Source organism: Macaca fascicularis, chromosome 7, assembly GCF_037993035.2.
Source record: "Macaca fascicularis isolate 582-1 chromosome 7, T2T-MFA8v1.1".
NCBI classification, from domain to species: Eukaryota; Metazoa; Chordata; class Mammalia; order Primates; family Cercopithecidae; genus Macaca; species Macaca fascicularis.
In genome coordinates, this window is record NC_088381.1 from 148,782,657 (window position 1) to 148,809,779 (window position 27,123).

The 27,123-nt window shown below is 37.4% G+C and overlaps 1 protein-coding gene across 14 annotated transcripts in view; it reads right to left on the minus strand.

Moving 5' to 3' along the window:
* The window catches only part of CEP128 (centrosomal protein 128), a 441,752-nt gene that overhangs the window by 310,455 nt on the left and 104,174 nt on the right, over positions 1–27,123 (minus strand). For all 14 annotated transcript variants that reach the window (XM_073998545.1, XM_073998538.1, XM_073998537.1 and 11 more), the window contains 2 exons: positions 26,217–26,349; positions 21,054–21,205 (listed from right to left, as the gene is read on the minus strand). In XM_073998545.1, coding sequence (XP_073854646.1) covers positions 21,054–21,205; positions 26,217–26,349 — 285 coding nt within the window. The remainder of the gene's footprint in view (positions 1–21,053; positions 21,206–26,216; positions 26,350–27,123) is intronic.

Below are 27,123 nucleotides of genomic sequence, written 5' to 3' on the forward strand. Positions count from 1 at the left end.
CTGCAATGATAATGATATTTCAACCATAGGCATATAAAGTTCCATTCTTTCCAAGGGAAATGCAGTAACATTAAAGCTAGTAAGTGGTAGACAAGCCAATGATAGAATTCCATTTGAAATATAATTCAATTAATTATCTATAATGCTGACCCTATGAACAAAAATTAAACTAATCCCTGTGCATAATATGACTTCTTTAAAATAGGGACTAAATGAAAATATTGAATGAATATAAATGCTGCGTCTAAACGGGATACAAATACCATGGTGAGAAAAATAGCTGACTCAAGTGCAAAAACATATATATGTATGTTTATGTATATATATGTATATATTTTTATATATATAAATTGTATTCATATTTTGTATTTATTGAAATTAGGCTGACTTCTAGCTTGTTGGAACATTTTACAGTTTCCTTGTGACCAGTTAATTGCATTTAGATGCAATTAACTAAACTAAAATGAACTACATGCTTTAAAAAAATCTTCAAAGAAATTATGTATTGCATATAACATTATTGATGTGTGTATATATATTTATAAATGTGATATTAAGATTAACATGAATTCAACTGACATTTGCTTGGGTGCCAACTAAGGACACAAGGCTGCTCAAGGGCAATGAAAAATACATGGTAAGGTCCTGTCTTTCAACTAAAAGAAAAACTGATTACTGGCACTGTCAGGTATGACCTAACAGCAATCAGCCCCCATTGCCACCTCCCTCTAACATATTCTCCTATCATATGGAAATCCAAAAACTGAATACTCAGCACTCACTTGAGCTAGGTTTTGGGGAAAAAATTAGGATCTCTCAATTAGATGCAATGTTTAGAGATTTGGAATGTGGAAGTGAGGCAGGGACCATATTCTTGCTAATTTGGACATACTAGTCATACAGTATAGTCATACCGTATGCTACTAGTCATACAGACATTATTTGTTTTGTTCTGCAGCGGATCTCACCCTTGGTCCTAGCTAAGAGGCCTTTGCAGCAGCAGCTTCCCAATCCCTGGAAGCCTAAGCAGGACCATGTCTGCCAATGATATTACAAACACTTACTAATAGAACACTACAGCAGTTCTATTTCCAGTACTAACTCCTAACTGATATTATAAAGTTTTGCTTTTATTGAATAAACTAAAGAATTAACAAATTTAATAGAGTTTCACCTGAAATTTTCAGATTCTCAATTAAGCCATCCCCTAGTCACCTCAATTGGGAAATTAGTTTGACATATGCTTGCACATCTTGATGAACTCATTCATTTCAGCATAATTTGAGTTTTTCATGAACTGATACTGAGAGGATAAGTAATCAATTTTCCACAGTCAGGAGAACTAAGGCAAGTCTCTTTGAATAAAAGAACTCAACTCAATCAAAGGAAGTCTGGGAGCCCTGAACTATACCTACATGAAGCTAAATTAGGCTATCATTCATTGAGACCATACTCTTTCAAATGGTGTTTTTTAAAGTCATGACTGGTTGAAAGTAGAATACCAAACTTAAAATGTGAGTCAATTCTTTTCAACTCAAGCAAAATTCACTAACAATCTTTAAAACTTGATTCAAATTTTTAATGAGTGAATTAGGAGACGAATAAAAACATCAGGGGCCATGCTAATAACCATATCCCATATAGTATTCCTTTAAAATACAACCTACTGTCTTTTCTATCATTCTAATTTTGACCACATATACCATTATCATTTTGTTTTTGCCAAATGGAGCAGAAACACACAAACTACATCAATCCCAAATAATAGGTTCTTCAGTCTTAGTGATTAAAAATACTTATTTCTAAACAAATCCTACGAGAGGCTTCATACAACCTCTTTGTACTTTTTAATAAAACATGATACTAAACTTAAGCAAACTACAGAAAATCATGTTCTATTAATTAAATACATTCATTTCTTTGGGAAGAAATAAAATATTAACTTCTCTTTCATTCACTAGACGTACACTACATGGAAGATTTTAAATACACATTTCTTTAGAGTGTTTAACTTAAAACACAAGGGACATGTAATTAACATCTAGACCTCAGTAACACACAAGGGAAATTCTGACCCTGGAACACATATCTCAAAGTACATTTCTGTTTTCTTAATTTATCTCACACCCTATTAGACTGATAATTTTAACACTGCAAATCTGATGTTTAAAGTAGGCACTTTGGGAGAATAAAATTTTAATATAAATAGGATAAAATTCTTCAGTTTAAAGCAGATTGGTATTTGAGACTGCTTTTGATTAAGTGAGAACAACTTCATTATAGATTTGCTATGAAATGCAATAGGCCAAGGCAGGTATCAATAAAAGACATACACCTATGTCTCACCAATACTGATGTGGCAGCAGAGAAGACTAAGAGAAATTACACAGATAAATTTAAAATATATATATTGTTCTGAAATATATAACAAATATTGAGGGAGAGAAACTTAATGTAACATAACACCTAATATTATTGCCTTACATCATAATAGAACATTATAGTTTATTTGAAAGAGAACAGACCCATTATCTTACGTAATACAATAAACTTGTGCACTTGGAAGGAAGCAATTTTCCATTTTAAACACCAGGAGGAAACAGAAACTAAGGAAAGCTAAATAGAGGAGAGACTTCATTTTTCAAAAATAAATATTGTTTCAAATAAATATAATAATCCTTTTTTGATTTGAGAAGACATAGAAAGGGCTTTTTTTGGGCAACTTTTCTTTAAATAGGCCCTCAATAAAATGCATCAACACCTCCCCCATAAAGCCACCCAATATTCAAAAAATTAAAGTAAAATCAGTGTAATTTCTATGCCACTAAGAATTCAAGACATGGCTCCTAGCCCAATTTCATACCATCCAATCACATTACCACCTACTAATTTCTACTTATGTTTAAATTAAGTAAAATTAACTATTAAAGTTAAAAATTTAGGTCAATTTGATTTCAAGATGGCTAACTAGAGACACAGATACCCGCTCTCTACAGAAGCAAGAACCAAAATTGCAAATCAATTCTCACACCTCAAATAGAACATCGAGGAGAGAACACTAGAGTTTAACAGAGAAGTCTCAGGAAACACCAGGGGAACACAAGGTACAGGAAACAAGAGACCAGCTCAACTGGGATCAGCAGAAGACCCAGGGGGGAATGGTATTACAGAAAAAGGGTACGTGAGAGAACTTCAGCTGTTCGCATTCCCACCACAAACTGCTGCAATCTGAAACACTGGAGAGCTCCTTTATCTACATGAACCCTAACACTATCGAGGACAGAGGTCTGAACATCCCAGAAGGGCCCTGCACCAGACAGGAACTTGTGCTGGGTTACTCACCCCAACCCAGACACCTGAGCAGCTACAGCTGGGTGCCACTGTGACAGCACAGCCATCATAGGTCTACATCCTGCCCTGGGAACCACAGTTCCAACATCTACACATTCTGGGTGCCCACGAACATCTCCCTGTGTCCCCCAGAAGGCTACACCAGCACAGAACTGACTGAACCCAAAGGTAGTGTGGGGTCCCTAGTACTCTAGCACACAGGAAGTATGTCCCAGGAGAAAGAAGGATAGAACGCATCAAAAAAGCAACCTCTGAAACAAAGGATACCAAGGTAAGCACCTTCCAGAGCCCAAGAACTCACTGTCTGGGACCAGGAGAAGTGACCCCACCACCAGTAGTGGCACAAACTCTATGCTTGGCCTCACAGGCGGAGAGATCCCCTCCCACTGGCAGTGGTCTCTGTGCTTAGACTCACAAACAGAAAAGTGAGACACCTTTTGCCCTTCTGCAAACTGCTGCAGGCACAGCCAATACAGTAGCCAGATGTCTGCATGTATGGGGCTGTGCATGGCAACTATGCCCCACTGGCAGCATAACATCTGTGCCCAGCCTTGTATAATGTCAGGATCCCTCCCCACCTCTGCATGACTCTGCAGTGCTGTTGCCACAGAAAGCAGGAGAGACTGAGAGCTGCACGTCTGGACTGTGTGTGGGAATCCTGTACCATACCTACCGACAACACCAGCATTCCTTTTGGAACCGAGAGGATCACCTCACCACTGCTACTGCCATGACTCATACCACAGCACCTGCTTAGGGATCTGAGAACACAATCATCAACCTGGACCACCGCTACCACTACCTGCATGCAAGCAAGCCATATGAAGACCCAAAATCTGCCCTGAAGCCCAAGATCAAGCATGCTTGGCCCACCATTGCCACTATGAAGACCCAAAGAACTTACCCAGCTGACATCTCCATCCCCAGGAAAAATGCACCACAGCCTCCACTAATAACTGTACCCTAAACCACCAAGAAAACAACAGATACCACTGACGCTGTTTACAGCTGAAGAAATCATACAGAGACTATGCTACCACATGTATTCAGAGTAAAAGCCAAAGGGCCCTTCCCAACCAAAACCACTGATGTGTCTTCAGGAAACATTCCTCCCCTATGAAAGCAAATTCAAAAAACTGGGGAAAAAAACAACTATTACGGACCTCTAGGGACAGGGTATAGCTAAACAAGAAGCAGCAGAAACCTCTGCAGATGTAAATGTCCCTGTCCGACAGCTTTGAAGACAGCAGTGATTCTCCCAGCACAGAGGCTGGGATCTGAGAACGGACACTGCCTGCTCAAGTGGGTCCCTGACCCCCGAGTAGCCTAACTGGAAAAGCCTAACTGAAAGTACCCTAACTTGAGTGGACCTCAAGCAAACTCCAACAGACCTGCAGCCAAGGGTCCTGACTGTTAGAAGGAAAACTAACAAACAGAAAGGACATCTACACCAAAACCCCATCTGTACGTCACCATCATCAAAGACCAAAGGCAGATAAAACCACAAAGATGGGGAAAAAGCAGTGCAGAAAAGCTCAAAATTCAAAAAATCAGAGCGCCTTTTCATGTCCTTTGCCCATTTTTTAATGGGGTTGTTTGTTTTTGCTCATTAATTTATTTAAGTTTCTTACACAATCTGGGTATTAGATCTTTGTCAGATGCATAATTTGCAAATGTTTTCTCCCATTCTGTAGGTTGTCTGTTTACTCTGTTGATAGTTTCTTTTGCTAAGTAGAAGCTCTTTAGTTAGATGTCACTTGCCAATTTTTGTTTTTGTTGCAATTGCTTGTGTAGTCTTTGTCATGAAGTCTTTGCCAGGGCTTATGTACACAATGGCATTTCCTAGGTTTTCTTCTAGGGTTTTTACAGTTTTGCATTTTACATTTAACTCCTTAATCCATCTTGAGTTGATTTTTGTATACTTGAAATTTGTTAAAGTCTAGTTTATAATTTTTTTCAATTATGATTCATGTTTTTGGTGTCCTAAGAAATCACTGTTCATCCAAATGTTGTGAAGATTTTCTTTGTTTTCATAAAGAAATAATTAAATTTTTAAATTGTTTTATTTTCTCCCATGTATGAGCTTGGAAATTATATATTCATTATTCTTATTTTAGTGATACACTAAAAATTACTATATAAATCCTTGATTTCTTAAAATATAAATTTGTAATTTTACAACTTCCTTCACTTTAGAATTGAGAACTTTAAACCATATTAACACAATACACATTTTCCAAAATTAGCAGTATTACTGATGCATTTCTAGTTTTATAAATAATCTAAATAAGACACAGCATTACTGTTTTTTTAGGTCAATATTCGTCTAGACTTTTCTCAAATTTTTATCTCATATATTGAACTTCATTAACTGCTATATCTTTGTTCTTTGTTTCTCCTTGGGAAAAAAGTTTTATATACTTTCCTTAGTGCTGTTCTGCTGAAATTCAATCAATCAGTTTTTGTTGTGCAGAAATTTTCTACTTTTTAAAGAGAACTTTATGAACCTAGGTTGGCAATTATTTTCTTGCAGCACTCTGAAACATCTTTCTATTCTTCTTGTTTCCAATTTGATCTTCTAAGGTAGCACGTCTCCCTTGCCCCTTGCTGCATTTGAGATTCTGTTCATTCAAGTTGGTTTTACTAATTTCACAAAAACATGTCTAGATGTGATTTTCACTGCATTCATTTTACTTGGGGTTCTTAGAGCTTCTAAAATATGTGAATTGATGTATTTTCTCTTCAAATATTGCTTCTGCCCTAGTCTCTTTCTGTCTTCAGGACTCCAATTATCCATATCTATATTAGAATTTCAGACCTATTTACAATGCCCCATATATCTCTTAGGAATTTTTCTGTATTTTCTATTATTTTGTCCCCTTATTATTCAGAGTAAATATTTTCTTCCGTTACACTATTCTCTCAAAGAGAAGGACTTTCAGAATGAGAGTTTAAAGAGCTCACCAGATCCTCTTTCTAGCACAACCCACCATTATTTGGTTAAAAAAAAAAAAAAAAATTATTGGTTAAAAAAAAAAAAAAAATTTATCTGGAAACTGTCCTAAGGGCCCAGGGCAAATAAAAATGTATTTATTCCATTACCTCCCACCATATACAAAAATCAACTCAAGGTAAGTTAAAGATTTAAATATGAGACCTGAAGCTATAAAAATACTAGAAGAAAACCTAGGAAAAATTCTTCTGGACTTTGGTCTAAGCAAAGAAATTATAATTAAGATCTCAAAAGTACAAGCAATAAAAACAAAACAGACAAATGGGACTTAATTAAATTCAAAAGCTTCTGGGCCGGGCGCGTAGCTCATGCCTATAATCCCAGCACTTTGGGAGGCCGAGGCAGGCAGATCACAAGGGCAGGAGTTCAAGACCAGCCCGACCAACATGGTGAAATCCCGTCTCTACCAAAAATACAAAAATTAGCCGGAAATGGTGGCACACACCTGTAATCCCTGCTACTCAGGAGGCTGAGGCAGGAGAATCACTTGAACCAGGGAGGCAGAGATTGTACTGAGCCGAGATCGCGCCACCACACTCCAGCCTTGGCAACAGAGTGAGACTCTTCTCAAAAAGGCAAAAAGAAACAAACAAACAAAACAAAAGCTTCTGCACAGCAAAAGAAAAAAATCAACAGAGTGAACAGACAACCTGCCGAATAGGAGACAATATTTGTAAACTACACATCTGACTGATTAAACAGAATTTACAAGGAACTCTAACATCTCAACAAAATAACAATAATAATAATAAGTTCATTAAAAAGTGGACAAAGAACAAGAACAATCATTTTTCAAAAGAAGACATACATGGCCAAAAAGCATATGAAAAAATGCCCAACATCACTAATCATCAGAGAAATACAAATGAAAACCACAATGAGATATCACCTTATACTAGTCCAAATGGTTATTACTAAAACATCAAAAAAAAAAAAAAAAACAGATGTTGATGAGGTTGTAGAGGAAAAGGCAATGCTTGCACACTATTGATGGAAATGTAAATTAGTACAAACTTTATGGATTGCAGTATGGAGATTTCAAAAATAGAACTACTGTTCAAGCCAGCAATCACACTACTGAGAATATACATGAAAGAAAAGAAAAGAAAAGAAATCATTACATTAAAAAGATCCCTGCACTTGTATGTTTATTGCAGCACTATTCACAACAGCAAAGATAAGGAATCAGTGTACATGTCCATCAATGAACAGATTTTTTAAAATGTGATGTGTATATATACGCGCACACACACACACACATACAAATAAGCAGCAGAATACTATTCAGCCATAAAAAAGAGGGAAATCATGTCTTTTGCAACAACCTGGATAGGACCGGGGTCCATTCGGATTAAGTGAAACAACTCAGAAACAAAAAGTCAAATACTGTGTGTTCTCATTTATACGTGGAAGGTAAATAATTGAGTACACATGGACATAGAGTGTGGAATAATAGACACTGGAGACCCAGAGGGTGGGAGGGAAGTTTGAGATGAGAAGTTTCTTAATGGGTACAATGCACATTATTTCCATGATGGTAACACACACACACACAAAAAAAAACCCAGACTTCACCATTATGTAATATATGCATGTAAGAAAACTACACTTACACTCCTTAAATTTGTATACATTTTTTAAATAAGTACTTATTTAAGACAATCTATTAAATCTTGGTACAAATAATCAGCATCTATGGCATCTCAGTCACAAGCTATTCCCATCCTGTCCCCTCTCAACTCAGTTGTCTGAATCTCCACTCTAGACAGGCATAGTCAAAAACACACAGTTTCCTCTCACCCTTGCTCAGTATAGGGCTACAGATTCACCCACAGAGGGGCAGGCCCCTAGCTTCATATTGCAGAGGCTCTATTCCAGGAAGACAGAGCTAAAAGACTGGGGCTTCCTTCCCCCAGTCAGCCCCAACTTGTAGAGCACAAGGTGTGGCAGGCCAAGAATAGGAGACCCAATTGCCCATACCCCAATTCACTCAAACAGTAAATGTTCTACAACAGAAGAGGCAAGGTGAGATGATCAGGGGCTACCATGCCCAGTCAGCACCCTACTTGCAAAGTAGGGGTATCATTCTGGCAGAAAGCAGACTATAGTCTCTATCACAAGCTCCACTACAGTTGTGCAAGATCATGCTGAGAGGGAGAGGCCTTATGAATAGAGTTCAAAAGTTCTACCCAAGGAGACTGACTTTATCTGGAATAAGGCATGAGGAAATTCACAGCTAAGGACATTGTCAAAAACAATGGAAATCTGGAGAGTGATCAGCTAAGAGAATGGTAATTTTATAAGACTGGTAGCAACAAGCAAAATAGTAGATCAGCTAGCAAAAAAAATCAAACAAAGAGACAGCTAAGAGCCCTCTGGGAGTCCGAGAACACCCCAAAGACTGGCAAAATCCTAATCCTGCTAAGAGGTCCAACTTTAATTTAGACTATGTCACAATGTATGTGCTACATTACTGGTAAAAAAAACAAAAACAAAAACAAAAAAGAAAAGGAAAAACTAGGTAGCAATTAGTGAATTAGCAGAGGCTAAAAATTGAGTGAGATATCAACAGAATTAGACCAACCAAAGCTTAATGAGATCAGCGAACTAGACAATCAAAGAGAACCCAGTTAAAGCTCTAGTTAACCCAGATAGCAACAGAGACTGCACACCTGATGGAGAAGTGACATCAGTGGCTACGCACTGCAGGGAAAATAGGTTTCACTGAACTATTACAGCCAGCCAATTCGCTAAACTACTAAAAACACCCAAGACAGAAAAACCCAGAAGGTGGAGAACGAATCAGTATTCAAAGTTATACAAAAATTAACTAAAATGTCCAATCTCAAAAAAAGTTATAAGACATACAAGGAAATAGGAAAGTGTGACTTATACAAATGAAAAAGAGGATACAATAGAAAACAGCCTTTTGAATGGGCCTACATGTCAAACGTAGGAGACAAAGATTTCAAATCAGCTAGTATAAATATATTCAAAAAACTAAAGAAAAACATTTTTTAAAATGTAAGATAATCTCTCATCTAATAGCGATATCAGTAAAGAGATGGAAATTATTTTTGAAAACCAAAAATTCTGGAATCGAAAGTATAATAACCACAATAAAAAGCTCACTTGAGGCCGGGCACAGTGGCTCACACCTGTAATCGCAGCACTTTGGGAGGTCAAGGTGGATGGATCATGAGGTCAGGAGATCAAGGCTATCCTGGCCAACATGGTGAAACCCCATCTCTACTAAATACAAAAAATTAGCAGGGTGTGGTGGCATGCACCTTTAGTCCCAGCTACTCTGGAGGCTGAGGCAGGGGAATCACTTGAACCTGGGAGGCAGAGGTTGCAGTGAGCAGAGACCACGCCACTGCACTCCAGTGCACCCCAGCCTGGTGACAAAAAAAAAAAAAAAAAAAAAAAAAAAACCTCACTTGAAAGCCCCAGTAGTGAGGTTTCAGTTGGCAGAAGAAAGAATCCACAAACTCGAAGATAATCAACAGATATGATGCAATCTGATGAAGAGAGATAAAATGAAGATAAACACTGACTCAGAGAAATGTAGTTTATTGACAGACATGTAAAGGTAAGAACAGAAGAAAAAAGAAAGAAGAGAAAAATATTGAACTAAATAATAGCTAAAAACTTCTAAATTTGAAAAAAAAAATTAGTGTACATATCCAAAGGTCAATGAACTAGGCCTATGTTACAATGCTACAGTCTTTGTGAGTAGAGTAAGTGTATTTAGAGTTCATTCAGACTCCTAGGGCTTAGCCCTCTGAGTATCCCAATTGTGAAATATTTACCAGAGCTCCTCCTCTTCAGTGGGCCTATAAGCTCTGCTTATGAATCAGAAAACATCTCAGGAGAAAAGTAGTGCCAAATGTCAGAATTGCCACTCTGTACTTGTCTCCCAAACAAAACAAAATACTTGAACCCTCCTGTCCTTGCTGCCTAGAGATAACTCTGAAACCTTCAAACATATACGTATATATATATGTTTTTGTTTTTGTTTTTGTTTTTTTTTAGACAGAGTCTCACTCTGTAGCCCAGGCTGGAGTGCAGTGGCCGGATCTCAGCTCACTGCAAGCTCCGCCTCCCAGGTCCACGCCATTCTCCTGCCTCAGCCTCCCAAGTAGCTGGGACTATAGGCGCCCACCATCTCGCCCGGCTAGTTTTTTTTGTATTTTTTAGTAGAGACAGGGTTTCACTGTGTTAGCCAGGATGGTCTCGATCTCCTGACCTCGTGATCCACCCATCTCGGCCTCCCAAAGTGCTGGGATTACAGGCTTGAGCCACCGCGCCCGGCCAACATATTTTTAAAAATATGTCCTCACCAGCTTTGCTAAACTGTACGAGTATAAGGTTTACTCTACAAAACATTAGTCCATCAGTCACAAAAGCAGAAACTGTTTCTCTTTCTTTAATGAGAATTGCAACAAGTTTGCCAAATTTATTAATCTTCTCTAAGGAAGACTAAACTATAGTCTAACATTTTATCATTATAGGTTCCCCCAAATAAGATATTCTATGATACAAACACATTCTTCACCCAAGTAAAGTACTAGAAATTAAACACATTCAATGTACTTGAAAAAAACTTCCTAATGTTGACCATTGTTTATATTAGTCATATGTTACATATTAGCACTGTTTTCTTGGTGCATATGAATAAGTCAGCTTTACTTTTTAGAAAGATAATTTGTACTATTTGAATGTTCTGAAGAGCATAATAGACCTGTTGAATTTTGTCACTGTTTAAGGCTGAGTACAATCTCATTTCCTTATGCCCTTAGAGAGAACTACCTGAAAACAAATATCTAAAAACAATTTAGTTTGCTACTTAAAATTATATGCTATCAAGTTAAAATCACTCTAAAGATAAGGAAACTATAAAGACTACAGGAATAACATATGAACAGTTAAAATGGGTTCATTATAAACAATACTAACCCTCTTTCAATGGTATTTGAGGTAGACAAGCATTGAATAACTCTTAATTACTCAGATACTCAAGGAATATTACCTCATTTGTTTAGTGCCACCCACTTTTCCATAGCAAGTCCTCAAATATTTATCTCCAAAGCTGTATTTTATCTTTCAAATTGCTTTAAATATTCAATACATCCATAGATAATAAAAAGTTATCATACTTCATATTTTCTGAGGAACTCAAGTTATATATCACACATACACATACACACACACACACACACACACACACACACAAACCTGCACACAAAGCTAAGAATCACAAGGCCCCATTTAATTTTTTTTTTAAGAGATGAAGTCTTGCTCTTTCACCCAGACTGGAGTGAAGTGATGTGAACATGGCTCACTGCAGTCTTGGCCTCCCAGATTCCAGTGATTCTCCTGTCTCAGCCCTCTGTATTACTCCATTTTCACACTGCAGATAAAGACATACCCGAGACTGGGCAATTTAGAAAAGAAAGAGGTTTAAAGGACTTACAGTTCCACATGGCTGGGGAAGCCTCACAATCATGGCAGAAGATGAAAGGCACATCTGACATGGTGGCAGACAAGAGAAAGGAGCTTGTCCAGGGAAACTCTGCTTTACAAAACCATCAGATCTCACGAGACTTATTCATGATCATGAGACCAGCACAGGAAAGACCTGCCTCCGTGACTCAAATACCTCCCACTGGGTACCTCCCACAACACATGGGGATCCAAGATGACATCTGGGTGGGGACAGAGCCAAACAATATCATTCCGCCCCTGGCCCCTCCAAATCTCATGTCCTCACATTTCAAAACCAATCGTGCCTTCCCAACAGTCCCCCAAAGTCTCAACTCAAAAGTCCAAAGTCCAAAGTCTCATCTGAGACAAGGCAAGTCTCTTCCGCCTATGAGTCTGTAAAAGCAAAAGTTAGTTAGTTACTTCCTAGACACAATGGGGGTCCAGACATTGAGTAAATACAGCCATTCCAAATGGGAGAAATTGGCCAAAACAAGGGGGCTACTGGCCCCATGCAAGTCTGAACTCCAACAGAGAAGTCAAATTTTAAAACTTCAAAATAGGAGCAATGTGAAGAAGAGGCGAGAATGACCCCCTGACCGACCAAAGTCCATGTGCCACTGCATCCAGCGTCCAGCGCCTATATCCCGCCGCCGTTGCCACTGTCACCATGCCCAAGAGAAAGGCTGAAGGGGATGCTAAAGGAGATAAAGCCAAGGTGAAGGACGAATCACAGAGAAGATCCACGAGGTTGTCTGCTAAGCCTGCTCCTCCAAAGCCAGAACCCAAGCCTAAAAAGGCCCCTGCGAAGAAGGGAGAGAAGGTACCCAAAGGGAAAAAGGGAAAAGCTGATGCTGGGAGGAGGGGAAAAGCCCTGCAGAAAATGGAGATGCCAAAACAGACCAGGCACAGAAAACTGAAGGTGCTGGAGATGCCAAGTGAAGTGTGTGTATTTTTGATAACTGGGTACCTCTGGTGACTGCACAGTTTGAAATACTATTTTTTATCAAGTTTTATAAAACTGCAGAATTTTACTTTCTTTTTTAAGCTATGTTGTCAGCACACAGAACACTTCATTATTGGTTTTTGGGGGAAGGGGCATATGTCACTAACAGAAGGTCTCCAAAGCTGCACTGATGTGTGGAAAACACCTTTCCCTTCTAGTTCTGAGAGAATTCCTCTTGGTTCCCAAGGGGAGGGATTCCCTGACTTTGACACACATGGCCACCTTGGCACAAAAGCCTTGTGCTATGGAAAAACAAATTCATTTCTATGTCCTCTTCTCCCTTTCCATCTTTCAGCATAGACTTAACTCCCTTAAGCCCAGACAGCTACTGGGACCTGACCCCTAGTCATTGGTTACCAGTGTGTCAGGCAATCTGGACTTTCCTTCGATGCCGCTGAGATGGCAACTGTCAAAAGAGCAGTGGTTCCATTTCTAGATTGTGGAATTCAGATAAATTCTGCCACTTTTATTTCACTTCCTGAAAGTCAGGGTCGGCATGTGAAAAGTTGTTAAACAACATGCTAAATGTGAAATGTCAACCCTTACTCTAAACTTTCCCTGTTCAGATCATCAGATGAAGACTTCATTGGGTTTTATAGTGGCTTCTGATTTTTGGTAGTACATTGAAGAAGCGAGTTTGAAAGTTGTTGTATACTGTTAACGATTGTCTGCCCATGTCCTGCCTGAAATACCATGATTGTTTATGAAAAGTATCTTTAATAAAGCTGGATCAAGTTTGGCTTGGAAAAAATAAACAAAAACTCCAAAAGGATCTCCTTTGATTCCATGTCTCACATCCAGGTCATGCTGATGCAAGAGGTCGGCTCCCACAGCCTTGTGTAGCTCTGCCCCGGTAGCTTTGTAGGGTAGAGCTCCCCTCATGGCTGCTCTCGTGGACTGGCATAGAGTATCTGAGGCTTTTCCAGGTACACAGTGCAAGCTGTTCATGGATCTACCATGCTGGGGTCTGGAAGAGAGGACAGTGGCCCTCTTCTCACAGCTCCACTAGGCAGTGCCATAGTAGGGATTATGTGTGGGGGTTCCAACCCCACATTTCCCTTCCACACTGCCCTAGCAAAGGTTCTCTACAATGGCCCCACCTCTGCAGCAAGCACCCAGGCATTTCCATATACCCTCTGAAATCTAGGTGGAGGTTCCCAAACCTCAATTCTTGACTTCTCTGCACCCATACACTCAACACCACATGGAAGCTGCCAAGGCTTGGGGCTTGCACCCTCTGAAGCCACATCCTGAGCTCTTCATTGGCCCCTTTCAGCCATGGCTGGAGCAGCTGGGATGCAGAGCCCCAAGTCCCTAGGCTGCACACCACACAGGGACCCTGGGCCTGGCCCACGAAACCACGTTTTCCTCCTAGGCCACTGGGCCTGTGATGGGAGGGGCTACTGCAAAAGTCTCTGATATGCCCTGGAGACATTTTCCCCATTGTTTTGGAGGTTAACATTCAGCTCCACATTACTTATGCAAATTTCTGCAGCCAGCTTGAATTTCTCCCCAGAAAATGGGATTTTTTTTCCTATTGCATTGTCAGCCTGCAAATTCTCCAAACTTTTATGCTCTACTTCCCTTATAAAACTGAATGCCTTTAACAGCACCCAAGTCACCAGTTGAATGCTTTGCTGCTTAAAAATTTCTTCTGACAGATATCCTAAAACATCTCTCTCAAGTTCAAAGTTCCACAAATCTCAAGGGGAGAAGCAATATGCCACCTGTCTCTTTGCTAAAACTTAACAAGAGTCACCTTTACTCCTGTTCCCAACAAGTTGCTCGTTTCCATCTGGGACCACCTCAGCCTAGACTTTACTATCCATAATGCTATCAGCATTTTGGGCAAAGCCATTCAACAAGTCTATAGAACGTTCCAAGCTCTCCCACATTTTCCTGTATTCTTTTGAGTCTTCCAAACTGTTCCAACCCCTGCCTGTCACCCAGTTCCAAAGTCGCTTCAACATTTTTGTGTATCTACAGCAGTTCTCCACTCCTGGTACCAATTTGCTGTATTATTCTGTTTTCATGCTGCTGATAAAGATACACCCGAGACTGGGCAATTTACAAAAGAAAGAGGTTTAATGGACTTACAGGTCCACGTGGCTGGGGGAGCTTCACAGTCATGGCAGAAGGTGAAAGGCATGTCTTACATGGTGGCAGACAAGAGAAGAGAGATTGTGCAGGGAAACTCTGCTTTATAAAGCCATCAGATCTCACGAGACTTATTCACTATCATAAGAACAGTACAGGAAAGACCTGCCCCCATGATTCAATTACCTCCCACCTGGTCCCTCCCGCAACAGTGGGGATTCAAGATTAGATTTGGGTGGGGACACAGTCAAACCATATCACCCCCCAACTAACTGGTATTACAGGCACATGCTACCACTCCCAGCTATTTTTTGTTATTTTTTGTAGATATGGAGTTTCACTATGTTGCCCAGGCTGGTCTTGAACTTCTAAGCTCGGGCAATCCACCAGCCTTAGCCTCCCAAAGTGCTGGGATTACAGGCGTGAGCCATCATGCCCAGCCCTATTTAATTTATATGTAAAAAACATAAGGCAGAAATCATTATGGTTTCAGAAAACAAAGAAACTTGAAAATAGATATCTTATTTCTAAACTGTTTTACTGACAAACATTCAAATGACAAACTAATGTATTAATAAACACAAACTAATTAGTAATTAGTAATAAATACAAACTAATGTATTAGTAATACATTCAAGAAAAAATTAAAATATTCAGTCCACTTCTGCATTCTGACTTTGTAGAAGTATCCACACAACTCAAAGAGTTAAAGAAAACAGAAAAACTACTTTTCTTCATAATTCCCAAAATTCATTTTTTCATACAGACGAAAGATCTGAGAATTAAACCAAGTCTTCTAATAGGTATAAAGGTTTATTTAGTTATAGGGTTTATACTTGCAGAACATCTCGGCCGGGCATGGTAATCCCAGCACTTTGGAAGGCCAAGGCAGGTGGATCACGAGGTCAGGAGTTTGAGATCAGCCTGGCCAACATGGTGAAACCCCATCTCTACTAAAAATACAAAAATTAGCCAGGCCTGGTGGTACATGCCTGTAATCCCAGTTACTCAGGAAGCTGAAGCGGGAGAATCGCTTGAACCCAGGAGGCAGAGGTTGCAGTGAGCCGAGATCTCACTACTGCACTCCAGCCTGGGTGACAGAGCAATATTCTGTCTCAAAAATAAATAAATAAATAAATAAATAAATAAATCTCTGCCAATAGTCATCTTTGTGAAAAATACAGAAGTATGGAGCATTTAGTAATCTGCCCACAAATCAGAGTAAATTTGGTTAATAACAGAAATAGACCTCCTTTCCACTAGATGCAATAACTTTATTAATAGCTTCTCTCTACAAAGTTGTGGCCAATGTTTGTGGCCAATGTTTGTTTTCTTTATAATCTAATCTAGGTATTAAAAATTACTTCCTATTCAGGTAATAGCATATTTTACAATATGCACTTAGATAAGGAAGAAATTAAGATTTTAAAAATGAAGTAGAATATGAAATTACAACCAGGGTAATTAAGGTCTCTAAAGTCTCTCTTTGGTCTCCAAAGAGGGTTTAATCTCATTATTAAAAGTAATATTGAAGCGGGCATTGTCATCGTACAGTAAAATGGTCAGCTCTATGGAAGAAATGCATGAATCAAGAGTTTATACTAAAAGAATCGTAACAGAAACAACCTTCCTTCTATTTGTATTGTACTAATCATAAAAATAAGGTATTATTGACTATCCTTTCTCTTTTCCACCATCCTCTTTTTTAAACAAATTAAAATTTCCCATTATAGTCTCAAGTTTCTGCTAATGAATTATCATGTCAGTTGTCACTCAATTATCACTTTCAACATTTAATCTAAATTATGTTCAGCACCTTTTTTCTTTCTTTGAAGTTCTTCCTTGAATTTAAAAGTCAAATATTTTTCAAGAAGAGTAAGTTGATGGAAGATGGAGGCAAAGATTAAATCAGGGGAAATCATTGATCAAGGATGCTTGGAATTCTTATGAATACAAATAGGCTATCAAGGTTAATGAGGTTCAACTTGAGTTTAGAAGAAGGGAAAAGTGTACTTAGTATTTTCTATGCATATACAGATTTAAGGCCTTAGGTACAATTTAAAAGGTAAATTATGCAAACTCAAATGTAGCTTCCTTCCATTGTTTTTTTAAGAGCCATTTTTACTGTTTTTCTCTAATGTAAAACAACTGCTTGAAATACATATTCTGGATCAACAAAAACTAATGCAATTAGTAAGATACAGATAGCAAAGGTCCTGTTAAATACTGACAAATCTTCCAGAAATGGATGTGCTTTTAAGAAATGACTAGAGAGCAAACATTAGCTTTAAAAAAAACCATAAACTTTTTACAACATATTATTTCATTCAACAAATACTAATTAAGTACCTAGTATAGGTAAGACTGTGTGGGAACACACAAGGACACAGAGATAAAACTTGGTTCTTAACCCGTTTATAATCTGAACAGGAATAGAAGCTTTAAATTCATAAGTGGCTCCCAGAATGCCACAACTCTGAATTATAACATCAGTGCATACTAGTAAGTGGCCCAGAGCAAAATCTGTGCACGGCAACATATCAAAAGAAAAATTAAACATTAGACTGAGCATCAGAGTGAAAGCATAGAAGATTGCTGGAATGAGAAGAGATGCCAGTTCAACACACTCCAGAAATAAAGACATAGAATCTAGCTGAAGTAAACAGTATCTCTGGTTAGAAGGACTCTGTAAAAAGGGAGGTGGGAGGTTGAGAAGTTCTACTATAACTGATTGGTGCCCTGCATAAGAGAATAATGTTTTCATATCCGTATAGGACTCCCACAGGGTAAATCAGTGAAGTGGTACTCTTTTGTATATTAGGTCAGTGCAAAAGTAATCTCGGTTTTTGCAATTACTTTTGCACTGACCTATACTTCTCTCTTCTGAGTTTCACTGTTAATATGAGCCAGTCTCCTGGGTCACACACAGAAGACTCAAGTTTCCAGATATGAGGACAAGACCTTGAAACATGATGTCTCCACCAAGGTAAGGGCACCAAAGTTCACTCTGTCTTGGTGACAGTGCAGCTGGCTTTTTTCTGAGTCTCCTTTTCTACTTTATTTTGGCCCACTTTGCATTTTTATTTTTTTATTATTATTATTTTTGAGATGGCATCTCTGTCAGCCATCCTGGAGTGCAGTGATGCAGTCTCGGCTCACTGCAACCTCCGCCCCCAGGTTCAAGCAATTCTCCTGCCTCAGCCTCCCAAGTAGCTAGGATTACAGGCACCTGCCACCACACCTGACTAATTTTTGTATCTTTAGTAGAGATGGGGTTTCACCATGTTGTCCAGGCTTGTCTCGAACTCCTGACCTCAGATGATCCACCTGCCTTGGCCTCCCAAAGTTCTGGGATTACAGGCATGAGCCACCATGCCTGGCCCCACTTTGAAATGTCTAACAAAACATACCCAGATTACTTCAAGAGACTATGAGAAAGGTGCCATAAGTATATTAGTGATATGGACAAAAGGATTATTCAGAAAGAATAACGATCACTTACAGCTGATATAATCCAAAAAGGCTTCATGGTGGAAAAAGTTTAGGATTTCCACAAAAAGAAAAGACATGCAAAGTTGTTCACAGAAACAATGAACAACTGGAACAAAGGAAAAAAAAATGGTGGAACTGAGTAGGGAAGTTTAAGAAAAAAGGAATTATTTGACAATACCACATATGAGGTTCTGTAGGAGAGGTGTCAGAAAATGAAGGTTAAAAAGAAAGACATTAATGATTGAATAAGTCATAAGAACTGTTACTATATATATGTTCTTGGGCCTGACCAATGATCTCATTTTGTGCATCTTTTTTATTCATATTTGGTCTGTGAAAAGCAACTAAAGAAGAGTAATCTCTCTTTTTTAATAGAATGTATAAGGCAACATCTTCATACTACCCAATATTCTCTAAAAATAAAGCAGAGACTAAATTTCAAGAAAAAATTTCAATTGTTAGAGGTTACAATCAAGTAATCTATGACCTAATATCTCACAAAGTCTGCATGAGACATCACTTTGAGAATAGCTTGGGAACAAAGATATTCAAATGGCCTCCAAAAGGTGCCATAAGAACATTAGTGATACGGACAGCACACTTGTTCTACCTTAATAGTTCTTTTATAATGAAAAACAAAGCATAATCAGAAGTGTCACTAAATCAGAAACAATTGCAAATTTAGTTAACTATTTTATTCTTCGAAACAAGAAAATCAGAAAAAATAAGACTAGTTAATGTTAATGTCTTACAGGGATAAACACTGTCTTTGTGATGTCCTTTGCAATGGCAACTGGAAAAAAAAAACTTTCATTCTCAAAAAGAAATTTATTCTTAGAAGCAAGACAAACTCAAAGAACTTTCTGCATCAATTTTATTTTTATTTACTTATTTTTTAGAGACAGAGTCTTACTATATCGCCTAGGCTGGAATGCAGTGGCACAATCACAGCTCGCTGGAGCCCTGAACTCCTGGCTCAAGCAATCCTCTCACCTCATTCTCCTGAGTAGCCGAGACTACAGGCACAAGCCACTGCTCCCAGCCTGCATCAATTTTAGATCCACTGTGAGAAACAAGGAATCAGCTGCATTTGTGTTCTTTGCTATGTTGCCAGCACCTAGAACAGTGTCTGGCATGTAACAGGCAGTCAATAATATTTGATGTGTTGTAAAGACCTTTCCTCCAATTGTTTTTCACACCCAAACTCTATACAACCAAACCAAACTAACCCAAGAGGACTCAAATTCTTCCCCTAACCCATATGAAATTGAAAAAGAACTATTCAGTTAGGACAAGGAGAAAGCCAGGAATCTTGAATAAGAGCATTATTAGGCTATTATAAGTAATTTTTTTAGTGCTCACATATTTGAGATTTTTTTCCAATTTATATCACGATGGCAAGTGAAAAGAAACAATATGAAGGAAGGAAAGAAGGGAGGGAGGACCAACGTGTGGTTATGAACATAAAGCAAAGGGATTTTTCTACCTTTTAGATCTAACCAGCATAGTTTTTTTTTTTTAATACGTGACTTCAGCAAAATAATCATATTTTAGCATTTTCATCAGCAAGATCAAGGGCTAAAATAATACCCATGAAGAAAACTTTAAAAGTTGTATAATTACCATTGCTCTGAGACAATTTCAAGTAAGTCTTTATTAAACATGTAGAAGGCTTTGTAAAGAGTATGTCAATATTTCATTATCTTTACAATCTGAATCTTGAACTAAATTTAAAAGACATTTTCTACTGATGTGCTGACAAGATGAAAGAGAAACACAGACGAGTAACATTAAATATTTCCTTTGGGTTATATAAAATTAGGTGCTTTTAACACCAATTTTCTACCTTTCATTTTAATTTTGGAAATACTTCAAATTAGAATACAACTTCACTCATAAAAACAGATATAGGGATGACTGATACATATCTATTTCTAAATGTGTCATCCATGTTTAATCTAATATAATTGTAATTTGAATTAAACCATTTCCTTTTATGAGGTCCTTTCCTTTGATTTTTAATATATACCAATAATTACCTCATCTATGCTAGATAAAAGCAGGAAATGGTAGCTGCCTAGTTATACTTCATTCATGGTTACCACATCATCCATGATTGCTACACAACTCTAAATTAATGGAGGCATCGCAATTCCACCTCATGCACAACAACTAGAGGTCTGAAAACCTTTATGGTTCCAAAGAAGAATTATCAGTAACACCTTTTCACTATGCATTATGCAAGTTTCACCCACAAAATAAATAATAATTCACTGTTCTCTCAAAGAAAAAATGTCCCTTCTGTCTATAGAAAGGGTTCAATTGCTATTAGAACAAAAATATTTTCAAATTTAAAAATAGTAAAGGATTTCTCTGTGAAATAATAAAGGAAAATAATCCAGGTTCCTAGCTTTGGGGTCCTGAATGAAAGAGAAATGAATACATAGGAATTTCTACATATAAGTAAATTAGCCATTAATGTAACTTTATATTATCAATGCTCAAACTAGAGTTCATAAAATAACACATCTTTATATTAAAATTTCATTACCCAATTCCATGAGATAAAATTAAAATACTTCAAATATGGCTTAAAAAGAGCAAAGTCACCTCTACTTGTGATGCCAAATGTGCTTTCTCCTTGTCTTTTCTCTCCATGCACCGTTTCACTTCCTCTAACTCAGATGCCATTGCATTGAAGTTCAGCTGCACTCTCAAATCTGACATTTGCTTCTCCAGGTCCTGTTTTTCCCGCTCAACCCCTTGAAAGACAAAACGGAAGGCTCAACAGTTGTTCTTTATTCACAGAAGAATGTACTTTCAAATAGTACTGAGACCTGATGTTTCAATATTCTAGCTATCATAATCCACTTACTGACACTGTTATTCAACAGACTTTGCCAGCCTGTTGTTTCAAGTTTTATAACTTTCAAAAACATATACATTGCTATGTCATCAAATATTATTCCAGTTTGATACTAAAACTTAAAATGTTACCTGATTTCTACTGCAATTTATTTCAAGAAAATCATACACATTTTTAAATTTAATTTTCCTCACATCTCTACATTATCTCCAAACAGTAAAACAAAAATACAAAAAGTTTTCAACAAAGTCACTTCATCTACAAAATAATTTTCTTGCAACATAAACAACAAACGATGCTATTAAATCTCTGATTGTGTATGGCCAATCAATTTACTAATCCTTACTAATCTGGAGATTACTACCTGAAATTAATATATCATTTAACAATATAAGTTGACTTAGTATTTAAATCAGCGTGAAATACTTGATCTATGATACACAGGGGACCTTCTTCTAATATAAGGACAAATAATATAAAAATTCATCCTCAATGAGATTACATCCTGATGTAATTTGGCTCTGTCCCCACCCAAATCTCATCTTGAATTGTAGCTCCCATAATTCTCACATGTTGTGGGAAGGACCAAATGGGAGGCAATTGAACCATGGGAGCAGTTCTTTCCCATGCTGTTCTCGTGATAGTGAATAAGTCCCATGAGATCTGAGGGTTTTATAAAGGAGAGTTCCCCTACACAAACTCTCTTCCCTGCCACCATGTAAGACATGCCTTTGCTTCTCCTTTGCCTTCTATCATGATTGTGAGGCCTCCCCAGCCATGTGTTACTGTAAGTCCATTAAACCTCTTTCCTTTATAAATTACCCAGTCTCGAGTATGTCTTTATTAGCAGTATGAGAACAGACTAATACATATCCCAATAATAGAGACAAAATATAAATTACTTTATGGAGTCTAAAATGTCAACAATTGGAACATGTACTGTCATTTAAAAACTACTATCTTTCTAGTGGTTTCCTTTCCAGAAAAAAAAAAAAGAAGGGAATGAAAGAAGAAAACACTAACAAATTAAATTTATACATCATGCGTAAAATACATTCCAACTTCAGAATACTAGTGTTCAAAATTGTATGTATTAGAAGGGAAAACATATGGGCATTTCAATAGGATGATAAGAGCATTGATAGATACATGTGGATTATACAGAAACAGTACAAACAGTAAAAGGGATTAGCGCTGTCTCAGTGAGGAACTAAGGTAGGAAGAACTGAGAACTAAGTCAGACTTAAAGAATGAATACAAAATTTCACCAAGCAAAGGAGAAGGAGTTGGGGTGTTTTTAGGGAAAGCACACACCTAGCATACAGGTACAAAACTGAATTTAACATTCAGGTAACTGCACACACAGTAGTTTTAAGTAGCCAATACATCTCATATGTTATAAGGGTGGGAGGGAGTGTCAACAGAGTTTATGTGTTGCTAGGAAACTTAGAATTTATCCTACAAACCAAGCATCAGCAAACATTTTCTATAAAGTATCAGATAACAAATATCTCAGCTGTATGATTTCTGTCACAACTACTCAATTCGACCATTGTATTGCAAAAGTAGCCTAGACATTGCATAAACAAATGGGAGTAGTTGTGTTCCAATAAAGTTTATTTACAAAAACAGGTGGCAGTCTGGATTTGGCCCATGAGCCCTACTTTCCCTACTTCTGATAGGTATCCAACCTGCAAATGTACATATTTATCTATTTGTAAATGTATTTGTTTATTTTATAAATATATGTATTTATAAAATACACATATAGTATACGTAATGAAACATTTCCCAAAGTTAAAATATTTAAAACAAAAAGTATAAAATATAAACAGCATTACAAACACTCGATTTTAGAGAATGTTTGGTCAATATAGGATAGCAGTTAAGATCTCAAGTTTGGGGGAAAAAAAATTGGAGTCTGCTACTTCCCTCATGTGTGATCTTGGGCAAGTAACTCAACCTCCTTATTCTCGGGTCCTTTTTTTAATCATTAATATAGAAATAAGAAATAATAATAGTGTCCTTTAGTAGTAGAAAAGAAAATAGATTTCAGAGAGGCCAGAATAGGTAAGACAAGAGAGTGCTACATGTCCTATACTGGCCCAAGCATGCTTAAGCTGGGGGAGTGGGAATAAGAAAGAGAATGTTGCAAATTCAAGAGATATCAGGATGTATAAATAGGCATGAGGTAGAAACTAATTATATGGAGGAGAGAATAAATAATTTCTATGTTCTTTGTATTTTAGACTTGGATGTCTGGATGGAAGATGATGCCATACACTGAGAAAGGAAAGGAAAAACATGTTTTGAGGAGACGATGAATTCAGCTGTGTATCAACATGCATTCTGAGGAACAGCATACAGAGATAACCAATGAGCAACTCTATCTGGAGGGCCAAAGGTTAGGAGAGCAAATAGAGCTAGATTTAGGAATTATCACCTATAGGTGATAATTTTTAATCAATTCCCAGGCAGAAATACTAAGTAACAAAAGCCATGAATAGGATAGTGGGCAAAATCAACATTTAAAAGACACAGTGAACACAGCAAAAAGATTCTAATACAAAGAATGTAAATAACTAAGGCAGAAGAATTAGGAAAGGCAAGGAGCATGGAAGTCAGAGGAAGACTTTCAAGAAGGAAGAAGAAATAAGCAGGTAACAGTAAAATAAGTAATGAAATGATATCCTTGGAATTGACAGAGGAGATTGCTAGCAAACCATGCAAAGTCAATTTTACAAATAGAGGTGGAACCCATTTTGCAGTGGGCAGAGGAAGAAATACCAGCTGAAAATGTGGTAAGTATGATTTCTACTGTAGAACTGTCTTTAAATAATATAAGTATTCTGTAAAGAATGAAAAACTCTACAGTTGTTAAAAGGTGAAGAAGTCCATTATCACATATACCAAAAAACTTCCGAACTTCCGAAATTTTTTTCGTACCTGATAAGTAGCTAAGAAAAGCTCAATATTTTAAGTCCTCAAAGACTTACAACAAAAATAATTACATTTTATGAGGTATCAAAACATACAACAAATGTGTTGGTCTTTTTTCCAACAATTCCCATGTACATCTTTATGAAATTTGATGAAGAAGCTAACAGCTTAGGATTGTTTAAAAATAAGTGATATTCTGGGTCAAATGATACTTACATTATATCACACGGAACTTAATGAAACTTAATGGCATACAAATAAAAATATGCTAAGGTTTGGATATAGTTTATTTGTCCTCACCAAACCTCGTGGTGAAATATTATCCCAACTATGGCTGTTAAGAGATGGGGCCTAGTGGGAGGTGTTTGGGTCATGGAGACAGGTCCCTCATGAATGGCTTGGTGCCCTTATTGTAGTAGTGAGTGAGTTCTTGCTCTCCTGAGGCTGGATTGGTTCTCAAGGGAATTGATTAGTTCAGACAAGAGTGAGTTTTCAGAACTCCACGACATCCCTTAAATTTGGTCCCCCTTTACACATCCCCACTCCCCAATTGACCCCCTTTACATTGTTTTGATGCAGCACAAAACTCCTCCCCAGAATTCAAGCAGATGCTAGAGCCATGCTTCTGGTACAGCCTACAGAACTGTGATCTAAATAAAGCTATTTTCTTTGTAAATTATCCAGCCTCAGGTATTCCTTTAGTGTAACACAAAACAGACTAAGAAAATATATTAATTAGAGGCCAGGCGTGGTAGCTCACGCCTGTAATCCCAGCACTTTGGGAGGCTGAGGTGGGCAGATCATGAGGTCAGGAGATTGAGACCATCCTGGCTAACACGATGAAACCCCATCTCTACTAAAAATACAAAAAAAAAAAAATTAGCTGGGCGTGGTGGCGGGAATCTGTAGTCCCAGCTACTCAAGAGGCTGAGGCAGGAGAATGGCGTGAACCCGTGAGGCAGAGCTTGCAGTAAGCTGAGATTGCACCACTGCACTCCAGTCTGGGCAACAGAGCGAGACTCTGTTTCAAAAAAAAAAAAAAAAAAAAAAAAAAAATATATATATATATATATATATATATATATATATGTATATTAGAATAGGTTTGCCAAAATTTGTCATCCATTGATGATTTTCTGGCAATGTGGAAATTCTAGCTTAGGCAACATATGGAGATGTATTTGGAAAGCCTGGGGCAATATTTACCTTCCCTGAATTTAATACTACATCAAACACTTAAAAAAATTTCACCAATATTTTGAGCATTTGAGTAGGAAGCCTCATTACTGGAATAATATAGAAGCTGAGCAATGTGAACTCACCTAATAGAAACCATTATATAATCTCAATATTATCAGTATTAAGCCTGAACATACATCCAGTCATTAAATTCCATAATTTAAATTAACACCTCCACTGAGAAGGTACCCTAATATTTTTCAAACACAAAGTGTTCCTAATCCACATTAAGAGCCAGTGATACAGCTCATGGCTACGACTGAGTTGTAATTAATTTTTGTCACCAACTCCAGATCACAAAAAAGATAGGGTATTAACTTTAATTTCTCCTATATTGAAAACTGAGATAAGAGAATGTGAAAGACAGAGCGACATTTACAGTGTAAGTACAAAGACTGGTACATACATACACATAAGCACATATATTTGGGCATGGGAATAGGAGGCTGGAAAAACTACTGCTTTTGCAGGCTCCTTCTAAGTGAAAACCATCCATGGTTAAGCAGGTCTAATAACCCAAATGGGTTTGAACCAAGCAGGGACGATATTAAAATGGGATGATGCTAAATTATTATCAACTTATCAGAAACTTTTTAATAGATCAAGAAACAGTATGACATGAGCATCACAAAGGAACGCAATTTCTGAGGATGAAAAGTATTTTCTAAGAAAGACCAAAAAGCCCCCACACAAATTATCACATTATTATGTACAAATCTACATTTTACCTCTCCTAAATCTCCAGTCCTCCCCTTGTTCATCCTGATAGTTTGACTGTTGCTTGGAAATCTGAGACACTTGATGCTGTAAACCCTTTCGATCACCCTCTGCTTTCGTAAGTTGTGCACGCAGTTCTTCTACCTAAACACATTGTCAAAAATCAAACATCAGTTTTCACAATCAGTAAAAGACCTACTTCAAATGGGCTATTGTAAACGCAAGTTGAATCCAGGTTAATCTCCTTCCAAGCATAGTGGAACGGTTTCCTGCTCCATTTCCTCATTCCTCTCATTTATTCCACAAAGAATAAATGCATGGTTTTTCCTTCTCTGTGTCCATTGTGGCAAAGAATGTGATCGGATTTTTTTTTAATCACTTATTTTGTCCTCAGTCTACTCCATGACTATTAACCCAAATCAACTTCAATTAAGTATTATACGTTTTTATATTTTTCTATTTTCACCCATTTGCTTTCATGTGAACATGGTCTATTGGTTGTCAAATTCAAGATAAATGATCATGATTTAGCATATTTTGATATTAAAATAATGCTCAAAATAAATATGTAATAGATGCTGTTGAATAAACTCTAAACTCCTTGAAGTCAGAAACTGATTTAGCTTTCTATCCTTAGACTGCCAAATTACCTAGCCCATAGCAGGTACTTCCAAATGACCATTAAACAAGTTAACAGTGACAAAAAGATTCAGCTAAAATCACAATGACAACCTAAACAAAGAAATATCTTGCTTCCATAACTGAAACTGGAGATTATAAGTCAGAGTTCCAAACAAATCAGAATGGAATTAAATACAAATATAAACTTCTAAAAAGGAAAGTTTGAACTCTGCCAAAATTAATTCCACGTGACCACTGGCTGCAGAACAAAGTCAGCGAATATTTTCAAAGATTTTG